This window comes from Mastomys coucha, unplaced genomic scaffold (assembly GCF_008632895.1).
Source record: "Mastomys coucha isolate ucsf_1 unplaced genomic scaffold, UCSF_Mcou_1 pScaffold15, whole genome shotgun sequence".
In the NCBI taxonomy this organism is placed as follows: Eukaryota; Metazoa; Chordata; class Mammalia; order Rodentia; family Muridae; genus Mastomys; species Mastomys coucha.
Window position 1 is genome coordinate 14827158 of NW_022196897.1, and position 27545 is coordinate 14854702.

A 27545-nucleotide genomic window follows, 5' to 3' on the forward strand; every position below is an offset into this window, starting at 1 on the left:
CTATCTATCTATCTATCTATCTATCTATCTATCTATCTATCTATCTAAAGGGAATTTATTAGATTGGCTTACAGGTTGTGGCTCAGCTAGTTCTGTTGGGTTGGAGTGAAAACTGGGAAAACTCGCTTCAGAGACAGAAGCTTTAAAAATGAAAGCTTTATTTTCTGAGCGCTCAGGGCGGTGGCCAGTTCGGGGTCTGAACTGCATCCTCAAGAGGAAGCTGTCTTGCATTTTTAAAGGGTGAAACTACAAAATGGGGGGGCGGCTTAGGAGACCTGTGGGGTCACCTGATTTAATTTTGACATTAAGGGTGAAGCAAGGGAATATCTGTTGAAGACTGAGCCTCTCCTAGGACACTTGGCTTCAAGGCCCTTAACTCATCTCTCTAGACATCGGTCCAGAGCTCAAGTGATAGGGAACAGAGGGACAGGTCAGCTGCATGCAGTTGATAGCTTTGCAGGTGTTGATTATGTATTTTTATAACTTTGGGCACTTCGGTTAAAATAACAACAAATTTTGCACTCTTTTACCGGTTTAACAGACAACTAAGAGAACATTTGGAGGGGAAGGGTAGGAGCCTGTCCTCAAGCCTGGGAATGTGAACCTGGCTCAACCCTGCTAACAAAATGTGGGAGCAAAAATGGGAGAGTTGCCTTCCAGACAGGCTGGGTCCTTACGGTTCAACAATGGCTGTCTCCCAGTGAAAGTCCAAGAGTCCAGTAGTTGTTCAGTCATGAGTCTGGACATCTCAGCCAGTCTGGGTCTCCAGTACATGCCACTAGAATCTAGAGAAGAGCAAAAGCTTCTTTCTTGGAGTGCCCAACAATTTCGGGCTTTTAGTTAATTCCAGATGTAGTCAAGTTGATAGCCAAGAATAGCCACTGCAGCTAGGCAGTCCAACAACGGTTGTCTGTGTACTTAGGAGGTTGAGAACCTGGTATTTGGTTTTGGACCCCAGGACAAGGGACTGAGGTACATAATTTACATACCAAAATAGGCCTGGTTCTACCAGCACCCCTCAGTCGCTACCTTGCATACCCTGCCCCAATCTTGAATTTTCTAGAACAGGGGTTGGGCTGCCCATCGCCCAGAGGCTCTTCTCTATATAATCCAGACATTTTGCTCTTTTCTGTGCCTCTTCCTGCTTCTTCTCTTCTCTCTCTCCATGCATGCCCTTTCTCTTTTTCTCCCTTCCTCCCCCCCCCCCTCTTCCCCATGGCAACTCCCCTGGCCTCAATCCTTGGGGCCAGTGAACTTGCCTGAGAGCAGCTTCCAAAGAAACCTGCCTTTAATATAATCTAATCTGGCATGAATTGGCTCATTTCACCCGAGGCAGTGGAAACATAACCTTTTAACTGCTCCATCCATGAGGCTGGATGCGCTAGCAGTTCTGGTTGGCACTGAAGATCTGGAGGATTTCTGAAGAGTCTCTTGTCTCCATTTTGTGTTAGAAGGCCAAAGAAGCTGGGCTCTGATGTCATTGAAGGATAGTGGTGGCAATAGCAGCACCAACAGGATACATGTACTCATGAGCAAGGAGTAAAAGCAGGCAGGGCTGCTGCCAGGAAGTACTGCCCACTCTGAAGGAGGGTCTTCTCTCAGCCTTTCCAGGAAGTACCCTTAGATCCATCTGGAGGTATACCATCTCTTAGTCCTTTCCAGATCCAGTCTTGTTGACAACTAATTTTAACTCCTCAAATATCCCAACAGTAATAGGGTACTGGCAAAGTGAAGGGTGTGCAAGAGTGTTTTGGAGCAAATGAATGAGAAATTCCCAGAAGGTGCAGTGGGATGCCAGGCAACTTGTGGCAGTCCTCGCAGGACTCTCACACCAGCTGTAGGTGCAGACCAGGTGGACAGCCTCAGAATCGTGGGACTCGGGGGTAGAGGAATGGTTTGAGGGCACAGGGTGTCTGCAAGTGCAGTGAGAGGCAATCTCTGCCAAGGGTAAAGGGACAGGAGATCTAGATGAAGCCTGGAAATGGAGGTGCCAGAAGAGAGGCAGGCTGAGGGACCAGAACTGTCACGGCCTTAGTGCATTCTTTTATTGGTTAGTCAAAGATTCCAAAAGAGCAGTCCAGGGCCTGTCATCCCCAGGGTCCTATTAGAACTTGCCCTTGTCCAGACTAAACTGCACCAGACCTTCCCAGGAGGCTAGATGTGCAGTTGGAACTTTCCTGGTGCAGGACATGGTTGGTACACTTCAACTGGGAATCATTACATGCAAGTTCCTAGTAGAAGCTGCTTGCTGCCCACCCCATAACCCTGCCCTGGGAGGAAGCTCCCAAGAGTAAACACTGCCTGATGTCCCGCCCAGCCAGCAAGTGAAGCCTGTCACATTGCACACTAACCAGAATCCTCATCACCGGGGCTCCTGTCCGACCATCCGCTGCCTTTTCTAAGGATGAGCCAGCTTTGCCTGTGGTTGCCGTGCCAGCCTTTTCGTGCTGTCAGTGTCAGAGGAATCCTCACTGGCGCCATCTTCATTCTGGGCTGCTGGGGGCTCTCTGATCTCCAGAAGGTGGGATCACACAAGATCTGGTGTTGGGTGCTGCAATCACTGAGAGAGGGGGATGCTAAAGCTCTTGGGTGGAGTGGGTGTGGTCTTTTTGCTTTCTGGTCTTGTCTGCCTTTCTGGTAACAAGACAGACTCCATTTTGTTGCAGCCCTACGTGGACTGATCTTCACTGCCTAGGCAACTGCTCCCTCATTTTCTGTCCCTATATCTCTGTTGTCATCTCTTCTTGCCCTTGTCTCCTTCCTCCTTCTCTTCTATGTCATTTGTTTTGCAGAGCTTTCTTCAAGATCTGGAGCCCAAGGACATATCTTCTTACTCTGACTACCATGCCGCTCCACTCACAGGTAGCTGTCCTGGTGTGCTCGGAGTCAGGAGAGTTTCTTGAGCCCTGGGTGGGGAACTGAGGGAGTTCCCACTGAGTCAGCACCACGATGGTTCGTTCTATCGGTCATAGGAGGAGGGAGTCAGAGAAGCTACGCGTCTCTCTCTGTTAATTAGCATCATTGCTTCCTGCCAACTTGATAATAGTTGTTTGGGTGTTCTGGCTGCCCTGGAGTCCTGACCCAAGGCTTCTGTTTAGTATCACAAGTGAGGGGGTGTTCATCGGCTGGCCTCCTTAGCCTGTGGATGGCCTTCAGGGGGTTGGCTGATTTTCAGGAACTTGCCACTTCTAGCCATAGCTGTAAATATTTATCCCTTCTTTGGGAACAAGGTGAGTGACAGGCCAAGCCACTCTGGCCCCTGTCCTGTAGTGCTCTTCATGGTGAAGGCTTTCCCACGACCTATAGCCCTGCCTCTCAGGATGCCATCCCTTTTCTCAGAGGAACAGTTGGTGCTTTTGATTCAAACCCTGGCTGGGGATAGACTGTGGAGCCAGCTCACTTGGTAAAGTGCTTCTGTGTGTGGAAATGTGAGAGCTGAGTTCTAGTGTTCACATAGAAAAGCTGGGCAGGAGAGCACACATTTTTTTAATTCCAGTACTGAAGAGAGGCAGAACCCAGTGTGCATTGTTCCCAGACCACAGAAAAACTGGTCACAAATGGTATATTTCATAATCCTTTCTATTCTAACCACTATCCAGGAAAACACACAGGCCAGCCCACCTAGCCTAGTTCATGAGAGATGAACTCAGGTCTCAGTGAGAGCTTGTCTTAAAAAAACAAGATGGGGGAGGGGGACTCCTGAGGAGCAACATCTGAAACTGACTTATGGACTCCATACACACACCACATAGATGTTGGCAAGGTCCAGAGACAGATGAGGCTAGGAGTTAGGGTAAATTAGGTCCTCCTACTTACACCCAGTTTCTCTGAGGCCCGGGCAGGGTGTCTGAATCATTGGGTCCTTCCACCTGTAGGCTCCTGAAGGTCTAGGACACTGTTCCCCAGGCTCCTAGTCCTTTGAACTCCACAAGGCAGTGAGCACTGAGCTGGATTCCTGAGGTCCAGAGACAAGAGCTGTCTGTCCTTCCTGTTGGCTCACTTATCAAACAACCACTTCAAGGCTTAGACTACTTTGCCAAGAACCGATCTAGCCCCTAGGCAAGGTCCAAAGGCTGTAGGCAGCTCACAGTCCACCCACTCTGGACCTGGAAGAGCAGGACTCTTATGTAGAACCCTGTCTCAGGCCTGTGTATTCCTCCTTCCTTCTCTCTCACCAAAGAAAGAATACTGGAGTCCTCTTCCTTAGTAAGAAGGTCCCAAATGGGAGGAGTAGGGGAGAGGGAGGTGGATCTCGTCCCAAAGCCCTGATCCCTTTACTTCCTTTCCAGCCTGAGCTGGGACTCCTGTCCACTCCTTCACCAACTCCTTAGACTGAGAACTGGGTCCTGGCAGTGGACATGAAGCCAGCCTTTTGACTGACTGGTCAGCCCTCTCTGCTAGCTCCAAACACCTGCTTTTTAAAACTTTTGTCCTCAGCCTCTTCCTCCCCTCTAGGCCATCCTTCCCTTCACCTCCAGAGACTGAGACGGAGAAGGACTTTGGAAGACATTCTGCACCTGGAACTCCTGGTAGCTGTGGGCCCCGATGTTTACCAGGCTCACCGGGAGGACACAGAACGCTACGTGCTCACTAACCTCAATATTGTGAGTGGTGCTGGGCAGTGGCTGGTGCAGGAAGGTGGGCTCAGGGTCTCTGGTGGGCCCATGGGCTCTCCCTCCAAGCCTCAGGACACAGGGCCCCCGCTCACAGGGCTTGTGATCAAAAGTCAGTACATTTGAACACAGTGCATTGAACTCTCCCATAGAAGCTGAGTGTCGGCTGGAGCTCACGGCCCCGAGGAGAAAGCGAGGTCACTACTGTCTTCCTCTTCCCCCTTTCCACTGTAGCAGAGATGGCAAAGTCAGGGAATCCCTCTCAACACCAGAGTCCTCCTGATAGCCTCTGGGTCCTGCCCTAATGTTCATTTGGCCAACAGCAGGCTCGGTGTGTACACATTCAGGTCTCTTGCCTCTATCTTAGGGAGGCACAGGGCAGATGAGCACTCCAGACATAAACAGGTGTTATTCTGGCTGAAATGTGAGGCTTCATTTTTTATAGACTCCTCCTCCCTGTGATCTAACAAGTGGGAGAGCAGAGGTGCCTCACACCTTTAACCTGTATGTCAAAATGGCAACATGCCAGCCAATGTTCTGTTAGAGAGGACTACCATCCATATGGTACACACAGAACACATGCAAGATATGGCTGTTCCAGGCCAGCAGGAATTGACACTATACAAACGGTGTTCATGAGCATTCATATGATATCACTAGAACCAATATGAACACTCAGAAGGCAGAGGCAGGTGGATTTCTGTGAGTTTGAGCCCATCTTGATCTACAGAGTTCCAAGACAACCAGGGCTACACAGAGAAACCCTAACTCAAAAATATCAAAAAATAAAAACAACCAACATGAAGAAAGTGATTAGGTCCATTTGCTGGAACAGTGTCTTCAAACTAACGACTGAAGCTGGGTGTGGTGGCACACATCTATAAGCCATAAACAGAGGCCTGAGACCAGAAAAGCACTGGTGTAAGGCCAGCTTGGTCATTTGGATTGTCTCAAAAAGGGGGGGGGGGAGGAGAAGGAAAAAAGAAAGAAAAGAGATGGCTCAACAGGTGATGGTCCTTGCCACCCAGCATGACAACTTGAATTTAGTCCCAGAACCCACATGGTGGAAGGAGACAGCCAATCCTGCAAGTTGTCTGCTGACCTCCATATACGTGCCCATACACTAAATAAATGAATGTAAACCAATTTAAAACAATCTGATAAACTGATTCTAGGTACTAGTTCCAGCCAGTGACTAAGAGATCCAGTCTCCTCCTCTTTCCTCAGGTCTACTGCAGCAGGAGAAAGGGGAGGGTGGTAGTCATGAGGAGACCCCGGCTATGGCTCTGGGGCAGCATCTGGTCCAGCTCTGTAACTCTCTCTAGAATGGCTCTGGGCTCAGTCTGCTCACCCTTTTCAGGAGAAAAGAAAAGTTTTTCTTGAATCCACCTCGCCAGTCTCAGGGCCAACACCCGCTGCTGCCTGCCCCATTGTCTGCCCCAGGCCTTCCCTCCACTGACAGATGTGGTCCAAGGCCAGGCACACCTGGAGGCTTTCTGCATACAGGCCCTTGAAGTAATGTTTTCTTAGTGAAAATGGTTCCCTCTGCCAACTGCAAACCATTGTCTTTAACTTTTGGGGTCCCTCCCTTCAATTTTAAGTTGCCAAAACCCAGGCTCCCTAGTCATTAATATGCATTAGGAGAGCAGTTCTCAACCTGTGTGTCAGGACCCACAGGTTTACCATTGAAAACTATAGATATTTGCATTACAGTTCATAACAGCAGCAAAATTATAGTCATGAAGTAGCAACAAAAATAGTTTTATAGTCGGGGGTCACCACAACATGAACTGTATTAAAGGGCCACAGCTTTAGGAAGGTTGAGAATCACTGGCTTTGGAGGACTAGGCAGGTGGTACCTGAACCAGGATATCTATAGCTTTATTCTCTGAATCTGTTAACCAGGCAAGACTTAATCTCCACCTCATAAGAAAGCCTATAAAGAAACTGAGGCTTACTGCTTAGTGACCTGAGACCACTGCTAGGCAGAGACAGGGCTTAGATTCAAACTTAGGCCAGCAATTGGCTCTTTCTGTCAGATGGTCTTCCCAAGGCATGAACTAGAGAAAGACTCAGAGTCTCATCTGACTGTCTACAGTCTGCCACACAGCCACGCTTTCAGCTTCCCACTAGCCCCATGGGGCTTCCTTCTCATCACCACCACTCCCACCACGGAGGCTCCTGGACTCACTGTGTTGCTTCCCTCCCTCTCTCCCTCCCTCTCTCCCTCCTCCCCCTGTTGGCCCCTTCAGGGATCAGAACTGTTGAGAAACCCATCCCTAGGAGCTCAGTTCCAGGTGCACCTGGTGAAGCTGATCATCCTCTCTGACTCGGAGGTAGGTACAAACCCTGACTCCACTCCCTTCATTCCCTTCCTGCAGAACTGGTAGAGACTGGTAACTCTGGGGCTTAGCTGGACAGATGGCTCTCCAGGAGCTTCTCAGAGCCTCAGTTTCTCCATCTGTAAAGTGGGGTAGCAGTAGAATTGTTATAATACAGACCCATGGAGAAGCATGCTAACAACACTCAGCACCATCCTTGGTACCACTTCCATAGAAACGGGCTCTTTGGTCGTTCTCTAGAGTGCTCCGAACATCACCACCAACATCACCTCATCCTTGATGAGTGTCTGCAAGTGGAGTCAGACGATCAATCCCCACGATGACAGGGATCCAAGTCATGCCGACCTGACTCTCTATATAACCAGGTATCTGAGGTCCCTACAGGAGTACCACTTCTTAGGAGGGCTGCACTATGAAGCTCCCTGCTTCCTGCACCAGCAACACGGCTGGTGGAGCTGTCCATGTGATTCTTTTTCTCTTGTCAAGGTTCGACCTAGAGTTGCCTGACGGTAACCAGCAGGTTAGGGGGGTCACCCAGCTGGGAGGTGCCTGCTCCCCTTCCTGGAGTTGTCTTATCACCGAGGACACTGGCTTTGACCTGGGGGTTACCATCGCCCATGAGATTGGGCACAGGTATGTGGCCTCACCAGTTATCTCCAGACTGGTCAGAGAGCTGGTCTGAACCCCAGGCTCGAGCTCTGTGGCCTAGGCAGGAGCACATCTTTACAGAGCCAGTTAGAAGCCTACACCCCTTAGCCTAAGTGTCTTGGTAGGGGAAAGCTGAGACATGGGAGCCTGATGCTTCTTGATCACTGAGTGACTAACATGAGCTCTTTTTTTCTAGATAAACAGCTATTAGAAAACAATAATTTAATATTTAAGTTTTTAAAATTGTATTTATGGGTGTGGTGTGGTGTGGTGTGGCGGGGAGAAGGGAAGAGGCAGGGGTTTAGGGAAGAATGGGATGAGACAAGGGTTATGCCACATCATGCATATAGAGGTCATAGGACAACTTTACAGTTGGTTCCCACCTTGACATAGGTTCTGGGAATTGAACTCAGACCACCAGGATGTGGAACAAATGTCTTTGCCCACTGAGCCATCCTGAAAATATGTCTTGCCAGAAATTCTAATAAAGAAACAAATCAAACTGAAGACTATCCTAAGTCCATGCAATGTCTTAGCTATTGTTCTAACGCTGTAAAGAGACATCATGACCAAGGCAACTCTTATAATAAAAGAAAACACTTAATTGGAGGCTTGCTTACAGCTTCAGAGGGTCAGCCCATAATTGTTACAGTAGGGAGCATGGTAGCACACAGCAGGTATGGTGATGGAGCAATAGCTGAGAGCTTTATATCCTGACCTACAGGAAGGCAGGCTTTTGGAACCTCAAAGCCCACCTCTAGCCACACACCTAACTCCAAAAAACCACATTTGCTAATCTTTCCAAACTCTTCATCAGTTGGGGGCTTAACATGCAAATAAGTGGGGGAGGGTGCTTTCTTATTTAAACTACCACCCACCGCCTATGAAATGTCTTTTCAGATTTACATTTAATTTTGTTCAATTATATGCACACATCAGGCTTGTGCGTTGTTATTTTGATTCTATTATGGGTTTTTTGTTTGTTTTGTTTTGTTTTTTGAGACAGGGTTTCTCTGTGTAGCCCCGGCTGTCCTGGAACTCACTGTGTAGACCAGGCTGGTCTCGAACTCAGAAATCCACCTGTCTCTGCCTCCCAAGTGCTGGGATTAAAGGCGTGCACCACCACTGCCCGGCCTCTATTATGGTTTTTAAGACAGGGTCTCACTGGCCACTTGGCCATCTGTCAAATGTTGGGTAAGATTACATGTGTGTACCACCAGCCCATATAACTCTTGTCTTCTAATATATCAATATATCCCAAATGTCTCTCAGCTCACAGATCTCTTATGTTTTTTTTTTGTTTGTTTGTTTGTTTGTACATACAACAACTTAATCCTCTAGATTCAACCGTTAGGGTGTTTCTGAGTCCTTGCTTCTGTGTGTGGTATGTACCCTTGCTGGCAAATCTTTATTCCCATGTATTATCATTTTATCTAGAGTGGTATGTTTCTTTTCTTTTTGATTTTTAGTTGTTTTAGTTGTTGTTGTTAGGAAAATAATATCCAATTGTTATAAAACATCAGATGATGTAGAAGTGTGCAAAGCATAAAATGAAAGTTTCCCTCCTGGTCGGTACCAGCTCTGCACTGGTATAGGCTCCCAGAGGTGGAAGCCAGGCTCTACAGACTTCCTCAAGGATCCGGCCCCAGCAGCTTTTGCACTGCCTCACCCCCCAGCCTCTTAGGCTCCTGCGTCTGTTCTGCATGAACTGTGGGGATGGGATGATATTCAGGACTTGCCTCAAAAACACTACCACCTGGCAACAGACAGGAAGACAACATCTCCTCTGTCCCTTCAACCACAAGGCAGCTGCAGTACACATAGATTTCCAAACCCAAACACATCTAGGCCATCAGCCACCGGAAGGGTAACCTGTTGACCCGCAGGCCTCTAACTGGCTCTGGGTTCCCACTTCTACACCCCAGACTTGTAACCATGGATTAGGTCAGCTGACCTATCATCAGAGCTTTTTGCTATTTATTAGCCAAAGGAAGAAAGAGCCACCCTGCTCAACCAGCTCTCCTCCCTTCCTCACATAGGTAGGAAATTGAGGCAGGGCCTCCAGGACTCCTGCTGGGTTGGCTTAGCTAGAAGCAGGGTCCAGGTCCAGGAGACACAAAGGTGGCCCTGATCCAGCCCAGCTGGCTGCTCTCAGAATTTCTTCTGCTCACAGCTTCGGGCTGGACCATGATGGTGCTCCAGGCAGTGGCAGCACCTGCAAGGCCAGTGGCCATGTGATGGCGTCTGATGGTGCAGCGCCTACTGGAGGGGCCCTGGAGTGGTCTGTCTGCAGCCAAAGGCAGCTGCAGCACCTGCTCAGGTACAGCCTCCACCTACGCAGGGTGAGTTGTCACTCTCACCCTGCCCAGCAGCCTTCTCCACATCCCACTCTGCTATTATTTCCTGTCCCCAACCCCACTCTGCTCCCCCAGCAGTTCCCTCATCCCCTCCATTATTCCCCACTTTTTTTTTCTTTTTCTTTTTCAAGACAGGGTTTCTCTGTATAGCCCTGGCTGTTCTGGAACTCATTTTGTAGACTAGGCTGGCCTCAAACTCAGAAATCTGCCTGCCTCTGCCTCCCAAGTGCTGGGATTAAAGGCGTGTACCACCACTGCCCGGCTCTTCCCCACTTTCTTGAACCCACCTGTTTCTTTCTTCCTGCCCCACCCCACCCCTGCTCCATTGTATACTCTGCTGGGCCTCTACCCAGCTAACAGCCCCAGCTCCACATCTGCTATTTTACGCTGACCCCACTGGTGTCCACTCAGGTTTTGAGCTCGGCCTGATCTGTCACAGCACAGGGCGAATGCACTGCTTCTGGGACCTGCCTGGGCTGCGGTCAGGACTTACTCAGCACCAGCTGATGGCACAGCCTGGCCTCTACTACAGTGCAGATGATCAGTGCCGTGTGGCTTTTGGCTCTGGGGCTGTCACCTGCACCTTCTCCAGGGAGGGTCTGGTGAGTCCAGTCATCCATAACACCTAGTCTCACTCCATCCAGCTCACTTCCCCTTAGTGCACTGACCCCGCCCCCTGCTGGGCGTCAGGCACAAGTGAGGACTACTTCAGGGCTCACTTTGTTTGATGCTCACAGTTCATCAATTATTTGCCTGATCTTCTCTAATGCTTGTGTTTAGTTTATTGTTAAGTAAGAACTGTGCGCATGCGTGTGAGCATGCTACATTACATTTTTTGGGGGTGAAAGACAGCTGTGTGGACTGGATTCTTTCCTTTCCTCTTAGGTTCTGGGGGTTGAGCTCAGGTGATTAGGTTTGCATCATAGTCATTTTTACCTACCTCACCAACCCTCCTCTTGGACATATTAAACTTTTTTTGGGGGGGGGTTGGTTTTTTGAGACAGAGTTTCTCTGTGTATCCCTGGCTGTCCTGGAACTCACTCTGTAGACCAGGCTGGCCTGGAACTCAGAAATCTGCCTGCCTCTGCCTCCCAAGTGCTGGGATTAAAGGCGTGCGCCACCACTGCCCGTTTTGTTTGACTTTGCCTGAAAGATTATGTTGTTCCTGGCACAAAGGCATCTAAGCTGTGGGGGTGGGCTCAGCATAGAGTGCTTCTAAGAGGCAGAGACCTCCAGGCTCCACACAGAGCAGGAATGTAGCTCCCAACAGCTGTAAATGGAGAGGCCAGAGTTTCCCAAGGCAGACTTCCTCCTTTCCTCTTTGCCCAGACAAGCCCCTCTCTTCTTCCAGAGAAGCATTAAGAATTATGTTTAGGGACGGGCGGTGGTGGCGCACACCTTTAATCCCAGCACTTGGAAGGCAGAAGCAGGCAGATTTTTGAGTTCGAGACCAGTCTGGTCTACAGAGTGGGTTCCAGGACAGCCAGGGCTACACAGAGAAACCCTGTCTCAAAAATACAAAAAACAAAAAAAACAAAACAAAACAACAACAACAACAAAAGAATTATGTTTAAGGACTGGGCGTGCAGTTTAGTTGATAAAAGTGTTTGCTCTACTGGCGTATTCAAAGCACCAAATAGGGTTGTCCACCGTATAAACTGGGCATAGTGGCACATACACATAATCCCAGAATTCTAGAGGTGGAGGTAGGGGAAGGAGGTGGGGAGAAAGGAGAAGTCAAGGCTATTCTTGGCTACATAGTGAGTTCAAGGCCAGCCTGGGCTAGAGACCTTATATTTTAAAAGTTTCATTTAGCCAGGCGGTGGTGGTGCACACCTTTAATCCCAGCACTTGGGAGGCAGAGGCAGGGGGATTCTGTGTCTACAGAGTGAGTTCCAGGACAGCCAGGGCTACACAGAGAAACCCTGTCTCAAAAAAACAAAACAAAACAAAACAAAAAACAAAAACAAAAACAAAAACAAAAAGAAAGTTACATTTAGTATTTTTGTAAAATGTGAAAATCTTTGAATTATTATGTTTATTGATCTATATTAGAATATGGGTTTTTTTTTGTTGTTTTTTTTTGTTTGGTTGGTTTTTTTTTTTGTTTGGTTTTTTTTTTTTTTTTTTTTTTGGTTTTTTGGTTTTTTTGGTTTTTTCGAGACAGGGTTTCTCTGTGTGGCTTTGGCTGTCCTGGAACTCATTCTGTAGACCAGGCTGGCCTTGAACTCAGAACTCAGAAATCCGCCTGCCTCTGCCTCCCAAGTACTGGGATTAAAGGCGTGCGCCACCACCGCCACCAGGCAGGATATGTATTTATTATTTAAAAGTTTATTTTTAATCTTCTGATTTCAAATATTAAGACATTTTCATGGCCCCTAGAAGCAGGACCAGCCCACAGCAAGTTCCATGCTTACTCCTAACAGATGAATCAGTCAGCTGTGTTTTTTCTCCCAGGCCACTCATCTGAGCAGGGAGGGCATTGACTCATCTGGAAGGGACACTAGGCAGGCAACCTCTTAGTGGACCACCTGTGCATCTCTCCTAGGATGTATGCCAGGCTCTGTCCTGCCACACAGACCCCCTGGACCAAAGCAGCTGCAGCCGCCTCCTTGTTCCTCTCCTGGATGGGACAGAATGTGGTGTGGAGAAGGTTGGAGTAGTGGGAGGGATGAAGCTAGTGAGGGGATGGGGAGTCTATGTGTGGGGAGAGATGGTGTGGTGGGGTGAGTATGGGACTGGGGAAAGAGCACCCAGAGCCTCTGGCTACACTCCATATGCTTTTCCTGAGTGGGGTCTTACAGAGATCCCACTCCAGGGCCCGGTACCACTTCTCATCCACTCCCTCCTCCAGCCCTCTATCATACTCAGAGCAGAGTCTGTTGAGTGATGGCAAGCTCCAAGCATCACCAATCAGACCACCCTTGCTGTCATTGCTCGCACCATCTCCTAGGGTTAATTTCCCCTTTCACTGAGTACTTGGCAGCCTGATGTCTTCCCTTTAGCATTTACTCCTAAACAGAATGAGGGGTGTGATTGTGCCCCATGTCCCTCTCTCTGTAGAGGGTTCCTGTGTATGCTTTGGGAGATCTCTACGTCTCTTGGAAGACCCTGTGTGTGGTCCTTATGTACTGGTGGTCTCTGTGTTGGGATGCTCCCTGTCAGTGAGATCTCTGTGTATGTTAAGGATTCTAATGAGGGGTATGGTCCCTGTGTCAGAAGTATCTATGTGTGACGGGAAACTGCATTCTGGAGGGTCCTCAGTGTGTTAGGGTCCCTGGGGATGCTGGCTGCATCCTATGTGTGCTGGGTCCCTGTGGGAAAGGGAGACAGAGCTGTTCTACTTTGCAGTGGTGCTTCAAGGCTCGCTGTCGCTCCCTAGCTGAGCTGGCTCCCGTGGCTGCGGTACATGGACACTGGTCTAGCTGGGGCCCCTACAGTCCCTGCTCCCGATCCTGTGGAGGAGGTGTCATCACCAGGAGGCGGTGGTGCAACCACCCCAGGTACCTACAGAGGTGTCCCTGCAAGCAGGGTGGTTGCATCTCCCTCTCGGGGAGCAGCAGTGGTCACTTCTCATCCCTTTTGTTCTGTGGGCATTTCCAGGCCTGCATTTGGGGGACGTGCATGTGTAGGTGAGGACCTCCAGGCTAATATGTGCAACATGCAGGTAGGCTGGTCTCCTAACTGAGAGGGTGGACAAGATCTAGCCACCAGAAGGGCTGACCTGTGGGCTCATGCCTTCCTTTTGAGGGACATGGTGGTTAGCAAAGACACCATGTGACTGCTTTCTTCCCAGAGTATCTGTTCACCTTTGGGATGACATCTCTGTGATGAGAGCTGGCTGTGGGCACGGGGTTCTGGGAGTGCACAGTGAGAAGCGTTTCATTTAGACACTGATGTGAAATGCATCTTGTTTAGTCAACCATTTCAAAGTGCACAGTACAGAGGCACTAAACACACAGGGAGTGCTGTGCAAACACTGCCTCTGTTCAGTTCCACTTTCTCCACCCCAGAGAAACACTGCAACACCAATCAGCAGCCTTTCCTTCCCACCCAGCAGCTCCAACCTGCTTTCTGTCTTACGCATCTGCTTGTTCTGAGCATCTCATTTAGACACTATCTTGCAATAGTCAGTTTCTTTGAGATAGCATAACGTTTTTGAGTGTTGTCTATGTTGTATAGTGAGTCAGACCATCCCTTCCATTTGGGGCTAAAGCACAGTCCATGATCTGGATGGTGCTTCTGCTTTTCTTCACCATTTCCATTGTGTGGGTCATTTAGGTTTTTTTGGCTATAGCGAGTCCAACTGCTGTAAATGAGTTGGCTTTAGTTGGCCTGATCTTCTGTGACAAAACACCACAGGCAGAGTAATTTGTCAACAACAGAAATTAATTTCTCATGATTCTGGAAGTCCAAGAAAGGCCCTGGGCAACTTGGTGTCCACTTTCCGATGGTCCCTGTTGCCCCACCCTACAGAAGCCCAGAATATGTGGTTCTCACATGGTAGAGGGGACAAAGGGGACAGACAGTCTGGACAGAGGCCTCCAGACTTTTCATAAAAGTCTAGTCCTACTTGTGTGGGTGGAGTCCCTGGGACCTAGCACCTTTCCCGGCCACACCTCTTGGTACCGCTGTGTCAGGCACTGAGTTCATCACGGATTTGGGAAAACCACAGCAAAAGCAAAAGTTGTTGCTAGTGCAGAATCCTCTGCTTAACTGACTTTCCTCCTCCTTTAAAAAGCCATGCTTAACTTTTTCAAATGTGTTTATATATGTGTGTATGTCTCTCTGTGTGCATGTGTGTGTGTGTGTGTGTGTGTGTGTACCTTGGAAGGCCATAAAAGGGTGTAGGATCACATGGAGTTACAGGGAACTCCTTGACATGGTGCTGGCTGACATCTGAACCTGAGTCCTCCACAAGAACAGTTCAGGCTTCTAGCTGCCGATCTATCATCTCCAGTCCACTCTCTGCTTTTCTGAGATGGGGTTCCACTATGTAGCTGGGACTGACTATAGATCAGGCTGGCCTTGAACTCACAGAGAGCCACCTGCCTCTGCATCCCAAGTCTTGGGATTAAAGGCCTGCACCATCACACCTAGCTTTATACAATCTGTTTCTCTTTAAAACGGGACCACTTTACCATTTTGTATTCTTACCATCAGTGCATGAGGATTCCAGTGTCTCCATGTTCTCTCCTACACAAGTGAGTTTGGACTAGTTGGCACGAGGTGGTAGAATGATTTTTCCATTCTATTACAATCTATTCTCTGCTTCAGATGACTGCTGGCCACCAAAGCATTCAACATGTGGCCATGCGCCCCATCCTACACTTTGCTCTTTTCTGCTAAATACCCAAGGCCTCTCAGACCTTGAGAGAAGGGAGCTGTGGTTGTCATGTCTCCCTGTGGGGTGGTCACCTCCGAGCCTTCCCCTCCCAGTGCAGGGAGGCAGTGTAGTGTCTTTGCAGTTCCTCATTTCCTGCCCTGGATGTACCAAGAAAGCAAATATACAGCTCAACCACATCTCCTCAGGTTCAGGACTTGGAACCAGAGACCCCAAGTGCCACATTGTGTCCTGCTTTTCCCTTCCTGCTGTTGCTGCTGTGTCCTTTACAGACTATCTGGAATTTCCCCAAGCACAAAGAAAGGCAGATCTGGTCACCTACAGACTGCTGAGCAGAGATGAGCCACAGCTTGGGGCTGAGTTACTTGTCTCTGGACTCTGCATGTAGGATGCATGCTGTCTCCCATTGGCCAGGACCCCACCTGTACGACCTGTCTTCTGCCTCTTCCGGCCAGGCTTGTGAGAAGACTCAGCTGGACTTCATGTCTGAGCAGTGTGCTCAGACGGACAGACAGCCACTGCAACTTTCCCAAGGCACTGCCTCCTTCTACCACTGGGATGCTGCTGTGCAGTATAGTCAAGGTGGGCTGTGGGGCCTGGGAGAGCAAGGCCCTGGAGACTTCTGCCAGGCAGAGCTCTTGAGATTAGCCAGTGTGTTAGCTATGGTCTTGTTGCTGAGATAAAAGATAAAACATCCAGACAAAGTCAACTTCAAGAAGGAAGGATTTAGTGTGACTCAGGGTTCCAGGGTACAGTCCATTGTGGCAGGGAAGCTGTAGTAGCAGGAGATGGAGGGAGCTAGTCATATTGCATCTGAAGCCAGGAAACAGAGACACAGAGACAGGCAGATACACACAGACAGACAGACAGACAGACAGACAGACAGACAGACAGACAGGCAGACAGGCAGACAGACACAGAGACACACAGTCCGACAGACAGAGAGACACACAGTCCGACAGACAGACAGACAGACAGAGACACATAAAGAGAGAGACAGAGATAGAGACTGAGAGACAGAGACAGAGAGACGCAGAGAGAGGTCTTCCCTCAATCTAATCAAGATAGTCTCTTGAAGGTAGGACCAGAAACTAATATAATCTAGATAATTTCTTACAGCATATTTAGAGGCTTGTTTTCTAGGTGGTGACTGTAGATCCTGTCAAGTAGAAAATCAGCGTTAACCAACATCACTGCAATGCTGGTTGGCAGGCTTGACTCATGCTCTGGCATCCCATAGGCCATGCATTGCCCTCTGGTTTGCTCTGGGCTCCCTAGATAATAAGCAGTGAGGATCTATTTTAGAAACATCTCCTTCTGGGCTTGCTAGAGGGATTTAGGGAGATGCTTCAGGAGAAATGTATGTGTGGTTCTTGGATATTAACTCAGTAGCCATGATTATGAGACCAGAATATAATATTGCCTTGGAGGAAAAATGGTGGCCCTGGCCACATATGCAAAGCTGAGGCTAGCAGGACAGCCCACTTGGACCTTGTCTGGCAGAGCTACTATAGCAGGTCCTAAAGGAACTTCCTACCTAGCTCACTGACCTTGTTCATCTTTGAACAGCAGATTTCCTTGCCTCTCTGCCCTTCCAGGGGATACTCTGTGCAGACACATGTGCTGGGCTGTTGGAGAAAGCTTCATTGTCAGCCGTGGAGACAGCTTCCTAGATGGGACCCGTTGTGTGCCGAGTGGTCCTCAGGGGGATGGGACCCTAAGCCTCTGTTTGTTGGGCAGCTGCAGGGTAGGTGTGTGGACAACCCAGGTGCTCCTCTGTCCTAGTAGAAGAATCCTGGGTGAGAGAAGAGGAGAGATGACCTATGGGGCTAGCTCAGTGGAACTACCCTGGGTTTTCTGGGGAGTGTTGTGGGAATAGGGTGGCGCTTGGAGTCAGCCTATATTACAGCCCATGCAGAAAAGTCATCATGGGAGCTTCCTAGGGGTTATACAGCTATCAGGGGCTTCAGTGAAGTGACAGAGAATCTCAGAGTCTCACAGCCATCAGGGCCGTGATACCAGGGAAACCAGTACCCCAATAATAAAGGCTTTCCAACGTCCCCCTTTGCACAGACCTTTGGCTGTGACGGCAGGATGGACTCCCAGCAGGTTTGGGATGCATGCCAGGTGTGTGGAGGAGACAACAGCACCTGCAGTTCACAGAATGGCTCTTTCACAGCTGGGAGAGCCAGAGGTAGGCCGGCCCTGACATGGAGGATAGGTTTCCCAGCAGTCTGCAGGGACCCAGCACTCAAAGCATTAGCCTGGGCTACTCAGGCCACAGCACTCACATGCTGGCTCAGGGCTGGGTACCTCCCTGTGTATTTCAGTTCACTCTTCTCTGATGTCTCAAACTCCAACACCAGGCTTGTAGCACGCCACTAAGTCCCTCATGTAGCTGTGATGAGGGAAAAGAAGAGAGAGGAAAGAAGGAGCAGACCCTGAATAATTGTCAGGTCATCTCTTCCTTCCTACTCAGCATCCCCCCAGGAGGATTCAGTGGACAACAGGGATGCAAACTTGGCTTTGCTCTGTATAGATAAAGTAAAAACTCATTTGCCAGTACTGATTTGCAAGATCTTGGGTCCTGCCTCTCTGGCCGTGCCTACAGCTAAGAACCTTGGGTCTGGTCTATGCTCCTAGCCTGGGCAATGTCCTTGCAGGTGGCCCCTAGTCTGGTCTTAACCTCTTGCCATGATGAGGATTCATTGCCACCAAAACCAGCCCAATTGCACTGTTCGTGTCTGTCCAGGTAGGCTTGTCTTCTTTGGTAGTAGTATAGGGGACCACGAAACCCAAGCAACCCTCTTGCTCTGCTCGTCCCTAGAATATGTCACGTTCCTGATTGTTACTCCCAACATGACCAGCGCGCACATTGTCAACCGCAGGCCTCTCTTCACACACTTGGGTGAGATGACGGAGGATCCTTCCCTCTACTTAGCCACCAATGTCTTAGTTTTTGAGATGTCTCTATTCCTAGGGGGGTAGGATGCAGGTTAAAAATGCCTGGAAAAGAATATGAAAGCTGAGCATGGGGGGAGGGGTGGGAGCAGCTTGACAACCTCAGGCCCAGGAACTGGCGCTTTCCAGCACCAGGGTGTGGCATAATCCCAGAGGATGACCATCCCAGGAATCTGGCCTTTTAAGAGTCAGAATTTTCACTGGACTCCTTTTGCAGATCCTGTCCCATTAGACTTTTCCTTTGTCTCAGAGGCTAGCCTCTGACCTTAGACCCCATGGAAGGGATTTTTGGCCCTGGAGCCTTGTATGAGTACATCCAGTGGAAGGCAGAAGTCATAATCCTCACCAGATTCCAGAAAGAGACACGGAGCCACCATTGTGGCAAAGTCTCCTAGGTGGGTTGTATGTGGCATATCTGTGCATGAAGAAAGAGGGGTTTGGTTAATGAAGATACTATCTAATGGAGACACCAGAAGGTCTTGGGGTTCCTTAGGGGCAGGTTTGAAGCCTTGGAAGGAGCTAAGGCCACATTAGATCCTGTGGGCAGAGAGCTTCCTGCCCCTTGCCTTGCTGTTATCCTTAACCCCGGCCTGTGAAGAGGGGTGGTGACTACTCCATACTGCTGATGGCCCTGTTCTCAAAGCGGTGAGGATCCAGGGCCACTACATTGTGGCAGGGAACACCAGCATCTCGCCTAACATCACGTACCCTTCCCTTCTGGAGGACTACCGCGTGGAATACAGAGTGACTCTCACTGAGGACCAGCTGCCCCGCTTAGAGGAGATTCACATCCGGGGACCTGTCCAGGATGACATTGAGATCCAGGTCATCAATCAGTCAGGCTGGGGGGAAAGTCAGCAGGTGTCTCCTGGTGACTCTGGATATCTGTTTATTTGTCTGTAATTAATTCACTCACGTATTAATCCTTGAGGCCGTCATTTGGGGACCTACTACAAGTGGGGCTCTGTATAAGGTGAAATGCAACAAGAGCCACTCACGGGATTAGTGTATTGCAAGTCAGTATAAATATGTGCCTGTGTCCAGAGCATGCAGAAGGCCTCAGAGATCTGAGCATATAAGAAACAGTAGTAGAATTAATGCTGGAGTCAGGAACCACCCCCCAACCAGAAAAGCAAGGCACGGGGAGCTGAGGGACTGGTCATGGGCAGTCCTCTGAAATGGGGAATAGGCCAAGCATGGAGTCCCTGTACCAGCTGGTCTGTGGGAACCCTTCAGGGGATGGAGGGCATCTCTTGCTTCTTTGAGAGTAGAGGCACATGAGGGCCTGAAAGATTTCCGGTAGGGATGTCTTAAAAGATGTGGCTCATCTGTGTGTGTCCCTCTGTGTGCTCTGCTAAGGAAGGTGTGTGTGGGAGGACCAAAGCTGAAATGGCCTGAGTCTTCACCTTATATCCTAGCCTGGAGCCCTTTTGCTGGACTGTTCCCTGCTCTGACACTACTGAGCTCCTTGGATGTAGTCTGTCCCCATCCTCATCAACACTCTCATAATACCCCACTCCAAACCTACCACCCACTTGGTACATACCTGCTCCTCCCACATTTCTCAGAGTTTCTTAACACTCAAGTCCTGTCTGCCTCCTGGAGTCTGAGAACATGAATGCTTTTGGGACAAATGGTTGTGACAGAGACCCTAGGGTGAGCCCTGTTCAGGACCCGAGCTCTCATCTGTCCGGATATAGGTGTACAGACGGTATGGAGGAGAATATGGGGATCTTACACACCCAGACATCACCTTTACATACTTTCAACTGAAGCAGCAGGCAGCCTTGGTATGGATCGCTAAGCATGGACCCTGCTCAGTGAGCTGTGGGGCAGGTAAAGCCCAGGGTGAGGCTTACCTACAGCTCTGTGGGACCCCATGTGGAGGTGGTTGAATCTTTGCTTTGCCCTTCCAGGGCTGCGCTGGGTGACCTACAGCTGCCAGGATCAAGCTCAAAACAAGTGGGTAAAGAATTCCCAGTGCCAAGGGCGCCCACAGCCACCTGCATGGCAAGAGCCTTGTGTCGCTGCCCCCTGCTCCCCACAGTAAGTGCTAAACTGGGAAGTCACCTGATTTGTGGTGACTTGTGGCCTGGGCAGGCTGCAAAACATCTTTGTGTGTTGTTTTTCAGTGTTAGCTGCAACTCTGTGGGCTGGGCTCTGTCAGTCTTTGTTCTGTGAGTGAGGACCTCAAGACTTGGGACACACACAATCACAGAGACAGTCTGAGGTGTGGTCACATCTTTGACCACCTTGTCTGGGTGTCCTGAGGCCTCTCTGAGCTCAGGTTCTCATTGCAAGATGGTGGTGACCACTCTACCATGGAGAATGGTGAGAAGGCCAGCACCTGGCTTTCACTGGTATCTGCCAACTGGTAACAGAATACTTTTAGGCAAGACTGTCTTGCTGGGTGCAGGACTAGGGAGGCCCCAGCCAGCACTATAAAATACCTGGCCTCAGGTTTAGAAGTTTGTCAAGGGAGGTTCTAGACTCAGGCTGGTCTTATCTCTATGAACCTGAAGGCAAGCTCATCCCCACGAGGGACCTGGCCCCAGGCCTGATGCTCTGTCCCTTTCTTTCTTAGTTGGGTAGCCGGAGACTTTGGCCCATGTAGCGTGTCTTGTGGAGGAGGCCTTCGGGAGCGGTCACTGCGCTGTGTGGAAGCCCAAGATGGCTTCTTAAAGACACTGCCACCAGCCCGGTGCAGAGCGGTAGCCCAGCAGCCAGCAGCAGAGGTGGAAAACTGTAACTCCCAACCCTGTCCCACCAAGTGAGTATATCAAAGTGTGGTACAGCAGGGCTCCTTGGCTGGGCTTGTCCCTGCACTGAGACCCACACTTCTGGAGGACCCTCTCTTGCTGAAGGCTCTCATCAGCTCCATCCTGGTGACAGACGGTGGCGCCTGAACCTTCTCACTATTTAAGAGGTGCGGGGCTACTCATCTCCATCACTGAATTTCTAAAGCCTGGGTGATGTGGGGGTGACAGCTATGAGGATGGTGACACTGTGAATGTAAAGCTCATAGCATTAATCATCACCGGCACCGCTCCTGCAATGACCATGTAGCTGTGACTTAAATGTCCTCCATGTCTAAACTGATCCTCATTTATTAGTCTGCCTGTCACCAATGGGCTGGATGATCAGTCTGGCTTCAGGCTTGTTATCTGTCTAGTGGGAGAGCCCTAGGTTATTGGCAGCCCACCAATGGCCCTTCCTCTTCTCTCACACATGGCCAACATTGCAATCCTATTCTTAGGTGCGGAGGTATGATCCTGTCTCAATACCCTTGACAGCACAGTGCTCTAGGCAGACATCATGCATTGATGACATACAGTGAACCACGTGCCACCCCTCAACTGGTACTGTGAATGCACATGGCACCTGTTGCTGGGCAACAGCACATGAAGTGTGTTGTTGATAGTCTTGGGGAGGAGGTCTTCTACAAAGCAGTTGAGTAGGGCTCTGCCTCCTCACCTCATAGCCACAGGTGGAGTGTGCAATTGGCATGCTCAAAGTTATTTTTTAACTTGAAATTCCAGTTGCTTATTCATTTAATGTATATGTGTGCCTGCACACGCATGTGAGTAAGCCATGGTGCAAGAGTGGAAGTCAGGGTCTGGAGAGATGGCTCGGCAGTTAAGAGCACTGACTGCTCTACCAGAGGTCCTGAGTTCAATTCCCAGCAACCACGTAGTGGCTCACAACCATCTGTAGTGGGATCAGATGCCCTCTTCTGGTGTGTCTGAAGAGAGTGACAGTGCACTCACATACATAAAATAAATAAATCTCTAAAAGAGAGAAAGAGTGGAGGTCAGGAGACAACTTACCACAGTCAATTTTCTCCTCCCCACCCCTGGAATCAGACTGTCTGGGTTGGAAGCAGAAGCCTTGGCTCACTGAGCCATCTCACTGTCCTGACACAGAGTTCTTGTTGAGGAAAACTGAGTTCTAATGAGCCAATGTTTCAGAGAAAGCTCCTGAGTTTTATTTGTTAATGGGATCTATATATTGGAATCTTAGATATCTTCCCCCCCATCACCACCATCCATCCTCAGGACTTGGGCTGTACCTCCCACCAGGCAGCAGAAGCAGGACCTGATGACAGCCTTGTGTTTCCCTCAGGTGGGAGGTGTCAGACCCCAGACCTTGCATGTCATCTGCCTGTAAGGTAGGTCTGGACTCAGAGAATGTGACATGTGTGCCCAGGGTGGGTGACCAGGAGAAGTCAGCAAGTACAGGCTCCTGCCGCACAGATGAGATGTTCCCTGTGCTGGAGCCCTGTCTCAGGACCACATGTTCTCCAGGCTCGGGTCAGGTGAGTGAAAGGAGCAGGAGGGTGTCCAAGAATCCTGGGTCATTTATTAGCCATGAGCATGCATGAAAAACACATGTCGTCATCTTCCTGCAAGCCAGAGTGAGGGCTCCATCCTTCTCAGGATACTGTCTGAGGATCACCCTGTCAGAGAACACACTTAAAGTGCTTCTGAAAGGGGTGAGCCAGGCTGATAGAAAACAGAGTCTGTCAGAAGTGGCTGAATGGGTATCTGCTTGTTGCTGTTAATGAGGTGCTGAGAACCAAATTCAATGCCTTCCATATGCTAGGCAAGCACTCTCCCACTAGATATAACCCTGTTTTTTTTTTTTCCTTCATGTATTTTAAATTTTGAGACAGTGCCTCACTAAATTACTTGGGATCTGTCTATAGTCCAAGTAGCCCTTGAACTTTCAATGCTCCTGCCTAGGCCTCCAAAGTTGTAAGAACCACAGGCCTGTGACACCAGGCACAGCAAGGAAAGAGTTCTCCAGCTGCTATGAAAGTAATTCTTTCAATGTTTGCCTGGCATCCAGGGACTTCAGGCTGATGTTGCTGTCCAGCCAGATGACCCTGGAATCTTCTGGGCTAGGGACTGCAGGTCCAACTGTGCTTGTAAATACACTCATGCTCCTTAGCTCTCAGCCCCATCCCACAGGCACCGCTTGGAATGATAAGGAACCTTCACAAGCCATGGTGCATAGTGAGGGCTTCACCAAGAGGCAGGGCACTGGCCTCCCTAGAGAAGAGCAAGGATGGAACCCCGGTGTGCTTGGAATATTCCCTCTTTCCTCGTGAAAAGGAGAGGAGGAGGGAAGGCTGGCAGCGCTCAGGCAGAAGCCAGAATTTCAGACTCACCTGCTCATTGCTCTTTAGGTGGACACCATGTCTCTGGGAGAGGAGGCTCTATCCCCAGTGGGCAGTGACAAGCCAGGGGCTCAGGCTGAACATGTGTGGACCCCTCTGGTGGGGCTGTGCTCCATTTCTTGCGGGAGAGGTGAGAACCTGAGGACATTTGTGAAACTCTATTACTTCTCTTATCTACCCACATCTGCCTAGATCAGTGCTGAAGAAGGGTTGGCTGCCAGAAAGCCAAACTATGTGAGTATGGCACCCAGAGGAGTCATCTAAATGTGTTTTATGCCTGACTGGAAAGTAAAGATAAATCCGAGAAAAACTGCAACCTAAGACTGTGTCCCTTACAGTCCTACAGAGCTGTGACCAAACCAACCACTAAAGCTGAGAACAGTCATTTTAGAGTACATTGTACTCTCTGTCTTCTTATTGTGAAACATGCACACACAACTCTTAGCCATTTAAAAATATGTATTTTACTTATATGTATAAAACATGTATGTCTGTGTATCATGTGTGTGCAGCCTTGGAGGTTAAAGAGGCATCAGATCCCCCAGAGATAGTTACAGGTAGCTGTGACTGCCATGTGGGTGCCAGGGACTGAGCCCATGACCTCTGCAACAGCAGTAAGAGCTCGTAACTGCAAGCCACCTCGCCAGCCCCAACTCTTAAACGTTTCTCGTGTTTCACTCAGTGCCAATAATCATACCCATCTCATTGTGCAGCCATTGGCACCATTCATGTCCAGAAGATTCCATTTTTCCAATCTGGACCCTGTCTTCATTAAACACCAACATTCATCACCTCCCATTCCCTGGCCACCTACATGTTAGTTTTTCCTCTGAGGCTGTGACTCTGACCTCTGACCTCAGCTATGTGCAATGTGTCATTCTGTGACTGGCTTCTGTCAGCTAGGTTCATCCATGTTGTAACAGGGTTGGAATCCCCCCTTTTCTTTTTCTTTTTTTTTAAAAAGATTTATTTATTTATTTTATGCATATCAGTACACTGTAGCTGTACAGATGGTTGTGAGCCATCATGTTGTTGCTGGGAATTGAACTCAGGACCTCTGCTCGCTCCGGCCCTGCTTGCTCTGGCCCCACCCAAAGATATATTTATTGTTAGATGTAAGTACACTGTAGCTGTCTTCAGACACACCAGAAGAGGGCATTGGATCCTATTACAGATGGTTGTGAGCCACCATATGGTTACAGGGAATTCAACTCAGGACCTCTGGAAGAGCAGTCAGTGCTCTGAACCGCTGAACCATTTCTCTGTAGCCCTGGAATCCCTTCTTGACCCCAAGGAGTGTTCCGCTGTAGGTCTGGCCTGTGCTGGTTTGTCCACCATGAGTGGACAGCTGCTAGCACTCTCCTTTTAGCTTTGTTAGCAGCATTGCTCTGAGCATGGGCCTGTGTACCCCAGCCTGGCTTTTGGTCCTGGTGGACACAAGACAAGGAATTGCAGAGTCATGTTGCCAAGCTGTGTTCAGCTTTTGTAGGCCTCTTGGCATGTTTTTTTTGGAACAGAATTTTACACCCCTATCAGTAGGGCACCGGGTTCTAGTTTCTCCACATCCTTGTCAACATTTGCTGTTTTCTGAGTTTTCAATAGAGAAGGGTGTGAAAAGACACACAATATCTTTAAACAGCCCTAACCACTTACTACACCTGTTTAGAACTGACCAGAAAGAGATTCCTAAGGGATGAATGGAGGAAACCAACACTAATAATATCTTTTTGATGGATGCAGCAGGATCTCATGTAGTTCAGGCTAGTCTGTAACTATGTAGCCAAGGATGGCCCGGAATTCCTAATCTTCCCACCTCCATTTCTTGAGTGTTGGGATTGTAGACTTGTGATACCACACATAGTACTTAGTTATTTATGTAAGTGTTTCATTATGCGTATGTATGTATGTATGTATGTATGTATGTATGTATGTAAGGATTTTGCACATGAGTACATATACAGCAGAGGGCAGAAAAGGACACGAGATCTCTGGGCCTGGAGAACAGGCTGGTCTGAGCTGCTTGATGTGAGTCCTGAGATCTGAACACAGGTCCTCGGAAAGAGCAGTATGAGCTCTTAGCCACAGAACTATCTCCTGTCCACATGCACAGTTACCGTGCGGTACTGGGCATTAAATCCAGGGCTTTGTGCATGGTGGGCAAGCACTCTACCAACAAAGCCCCACCCTGTGCCCTCAAGAGACATTCCTTAAGCAAAGGTATTTATTCTTCCACATTTACACACACACACACACACACACACACACACACACACACACACACACACACGCACACACACGCACATGCACATACACACACACACACACACACACATGCACATGCACATACACACACACACACACACACATGCACGCACGCACGCACACACGCACACATACATGCACACTTACACTGTATTTTGATCCTCTGCTATCCACTGTTATCTTTTTTCTCCACAGCAAGTCCTCCTCTTACTTTTATATCTTTTGTTTGTTCGTTTGTTTATTTGTGTCTACTGCATTGAAGTAGAATTGCTTCCATGAGCCTGTGTAGAGGTCAAGAGACATTGTTATAGCATTTCCCACCATGCTTCTCAATAGAACAACAGCTTCTAACAGCAGGCACCTTCCATTATTCAATCTCTATAAATGACTGTGCTAGGTAGAAACCACTATATGGAAACCAGGGGATCAGAGAGGTTAAGTCACTTGTCCAAGTGCACAAAGTTGGTAAGATGCAGATGATGCAGATGACTTTAGAGCTGACAAGGAACAAATGCCACATCCTTGCCACGCTGGGTCAAGGGCATTTCTGCTTCTTCCTGGTAGGTCTGAAAGAACTGTATTTCCTGTGCATGGATTCTGTCCTCAAGATGCCTGTCCAGGAAGAGCTATGCAGCTTGGCTACTAAGCCACCAAGCCGGTGGGAGGTCTGCAGGGCTCGCCCATGTCCTGCTCGGTGAGTTGGGGAGGGTTAGTGCAGGGGAAGGAATCTGACCCCACGGTTGCTCTCCTATGATACCTTGGCCTTCTTCCTTCAGGTGGGAGACTCAAGGCTTGGCACCATGTCCAGTGACCTGTGGAGGGGGGCGAGTGCCACTGGCTGTTCGTTGTGTGCAGCTAGACCATGGCCACTCTGTGTCCGTACCTCACTCGAAGTGCTGGCCAGTGCCTAGGCCAGGTTCCTTCAAGGACTGCAGCCCTGAGCCTTGTCCTGCTAGGTGAGCACCTTTCCTGGGAGATAGGCAGCCATGGATCTGTACTAGGCTCTGCCATCAGCCCCAGATGATGTAAAATATACTTGTGGGCTCTGGGATGCTGATAATGTAGGCATATTTTTTTAAAAAAAAAATCTATTTAGTTAATATTTATGAGATAGGGTCTCACTATGTGGTCCTGGCTAGCCTAGAATTTGTAGACCAGGCTGGCCTGGAATTCACAGAGATCCACTTATCTCTGCCTCAAAGGTGTGCATCATGACTCCTGGCCATCCATCCACCTATCCATCCATCCATCCATCCATCCATCCATCCATCCATCCATCCATCTATCTAATCCTGGGGTTTTGTGCATGTTAGACAAGCACTCTAGAGCTGAACTATATTCCCAGCTTCCCTTTTACCTTTTATATCAAGCCAGGGTCTCATAAGATGCTCACTAGCTTCACTCAGTAGCCCAGGTGAACTTAGGACGCTTGACTTGTGTCACCTGGCCTAGTCAGGCACATATGTTAATGGAGCATTTAGTCACTGCTTATTCTAATTTACTGAACACCTGCTATGCCCAGAGGTCACAGAGAGTCCTCTACTGTGCCTGTAGTGTGAGCTGTGGGGGGTGGGCTCACCCAGAGAGTCCTGTGCTGTGTCCAGGCTCATGGGCAGGATAATCATGAAGACATCCTGTCTGACATCCAGTGCTAGGGTAGGGGTTGCCTCACCTTGACTCCCATGAGGCCTGCGTCCCAAAACCCTGTCCTCTCAGGTGAGGGAGTAGGGCTTGGTGGGAGACATGCCCAGTATACATGGAGTACAATTATTCTGGAGCTCTGGAGATTTCAAGGCCAAGTGGTCGCTCAGCTCTGTGCATGAAAAGGCAGGGATTGCC

General features: G+C 49.2%; 1 protein-coding gene across 2 annotated transcripts in view; it reads left to right on the forward strand.

The window, feature by feature from the left end:
• The first annotated feature begins 2332 nt into the window (after positions 1-2332).
• Adamts13 (ADAM metallopeptidase with thrombospondin type 1 motif 13) overlaps positions 2333-27545 on the forward strand; it is a 31487-nt gene continuing 6274 nt past the window's right edge. The window contains exons 1-23 of one of the 2 annotated variants that reach the window (XM_031373337.1): positions 2333-2521; positions 2793-2862; positions 4456-4604; positions 6866-6949; positions 7196-7320; positions 7442-7588; positions 9777-9923; positions 10400-10562; positions 12509-12613; positions 13312-13463; positions 13564-13627; positions 15760-15886; positions 16903-17051; positions 17378-17498; positions 18132-18212; positions 18909-19090; positions 19966-20101; positions 20182-20311; positions 20850-21035; positions 22388-22580; positions 23454-23574; positions 26271-26400; positions 26483-26662. In XM_031373337.1, coding sequence (XP_031229197.1) covers positions 2405-2521; positions 2793-2862; positions 4456-4604; positions 6866-6949; positions 7196-7320; positions 7442-7588; positions 9777-9923; positions 10400-10562; positions 12509-12613; positions 13312-13463; positions 13564-13627; positions 15760-15886; positions 16903-17051; positions 17378-17498; positions 18132-18212; positions 18909-19090; positions 19966-20101; positions 20182-20311; positions 20850-21035; positions 22388-22580; positions 23454-23574; positions 26271-26400; positions 26483-26662 — 3059 coding nt within the window. In that variant the 5' untranslated portion in view covers positions 2333-2404. The remainder of the gene's footprint in view (positions 2522-2792; positions 2863-4455; positions 4605-6865; positions 6950-7195; positions 7321-7441; positions 7589-9776; positions 9924-10399; positions 10563-12508; positions 12614-13311; positions 13464-13563; positions 13628-15759; positions 15887-16902; positions 17052-17377; positions 17499-18131; positions 18213-18908; positions 19091-19965; positions 20102-20181; positions 20312-20849; positions 21036-22387; positions 22581-23453; positions 23575-26270; positions 26401-26482; positions 26663-27545) is intronic. The other variant, XM_031373338.1, reaches the window with a different exon arrangement.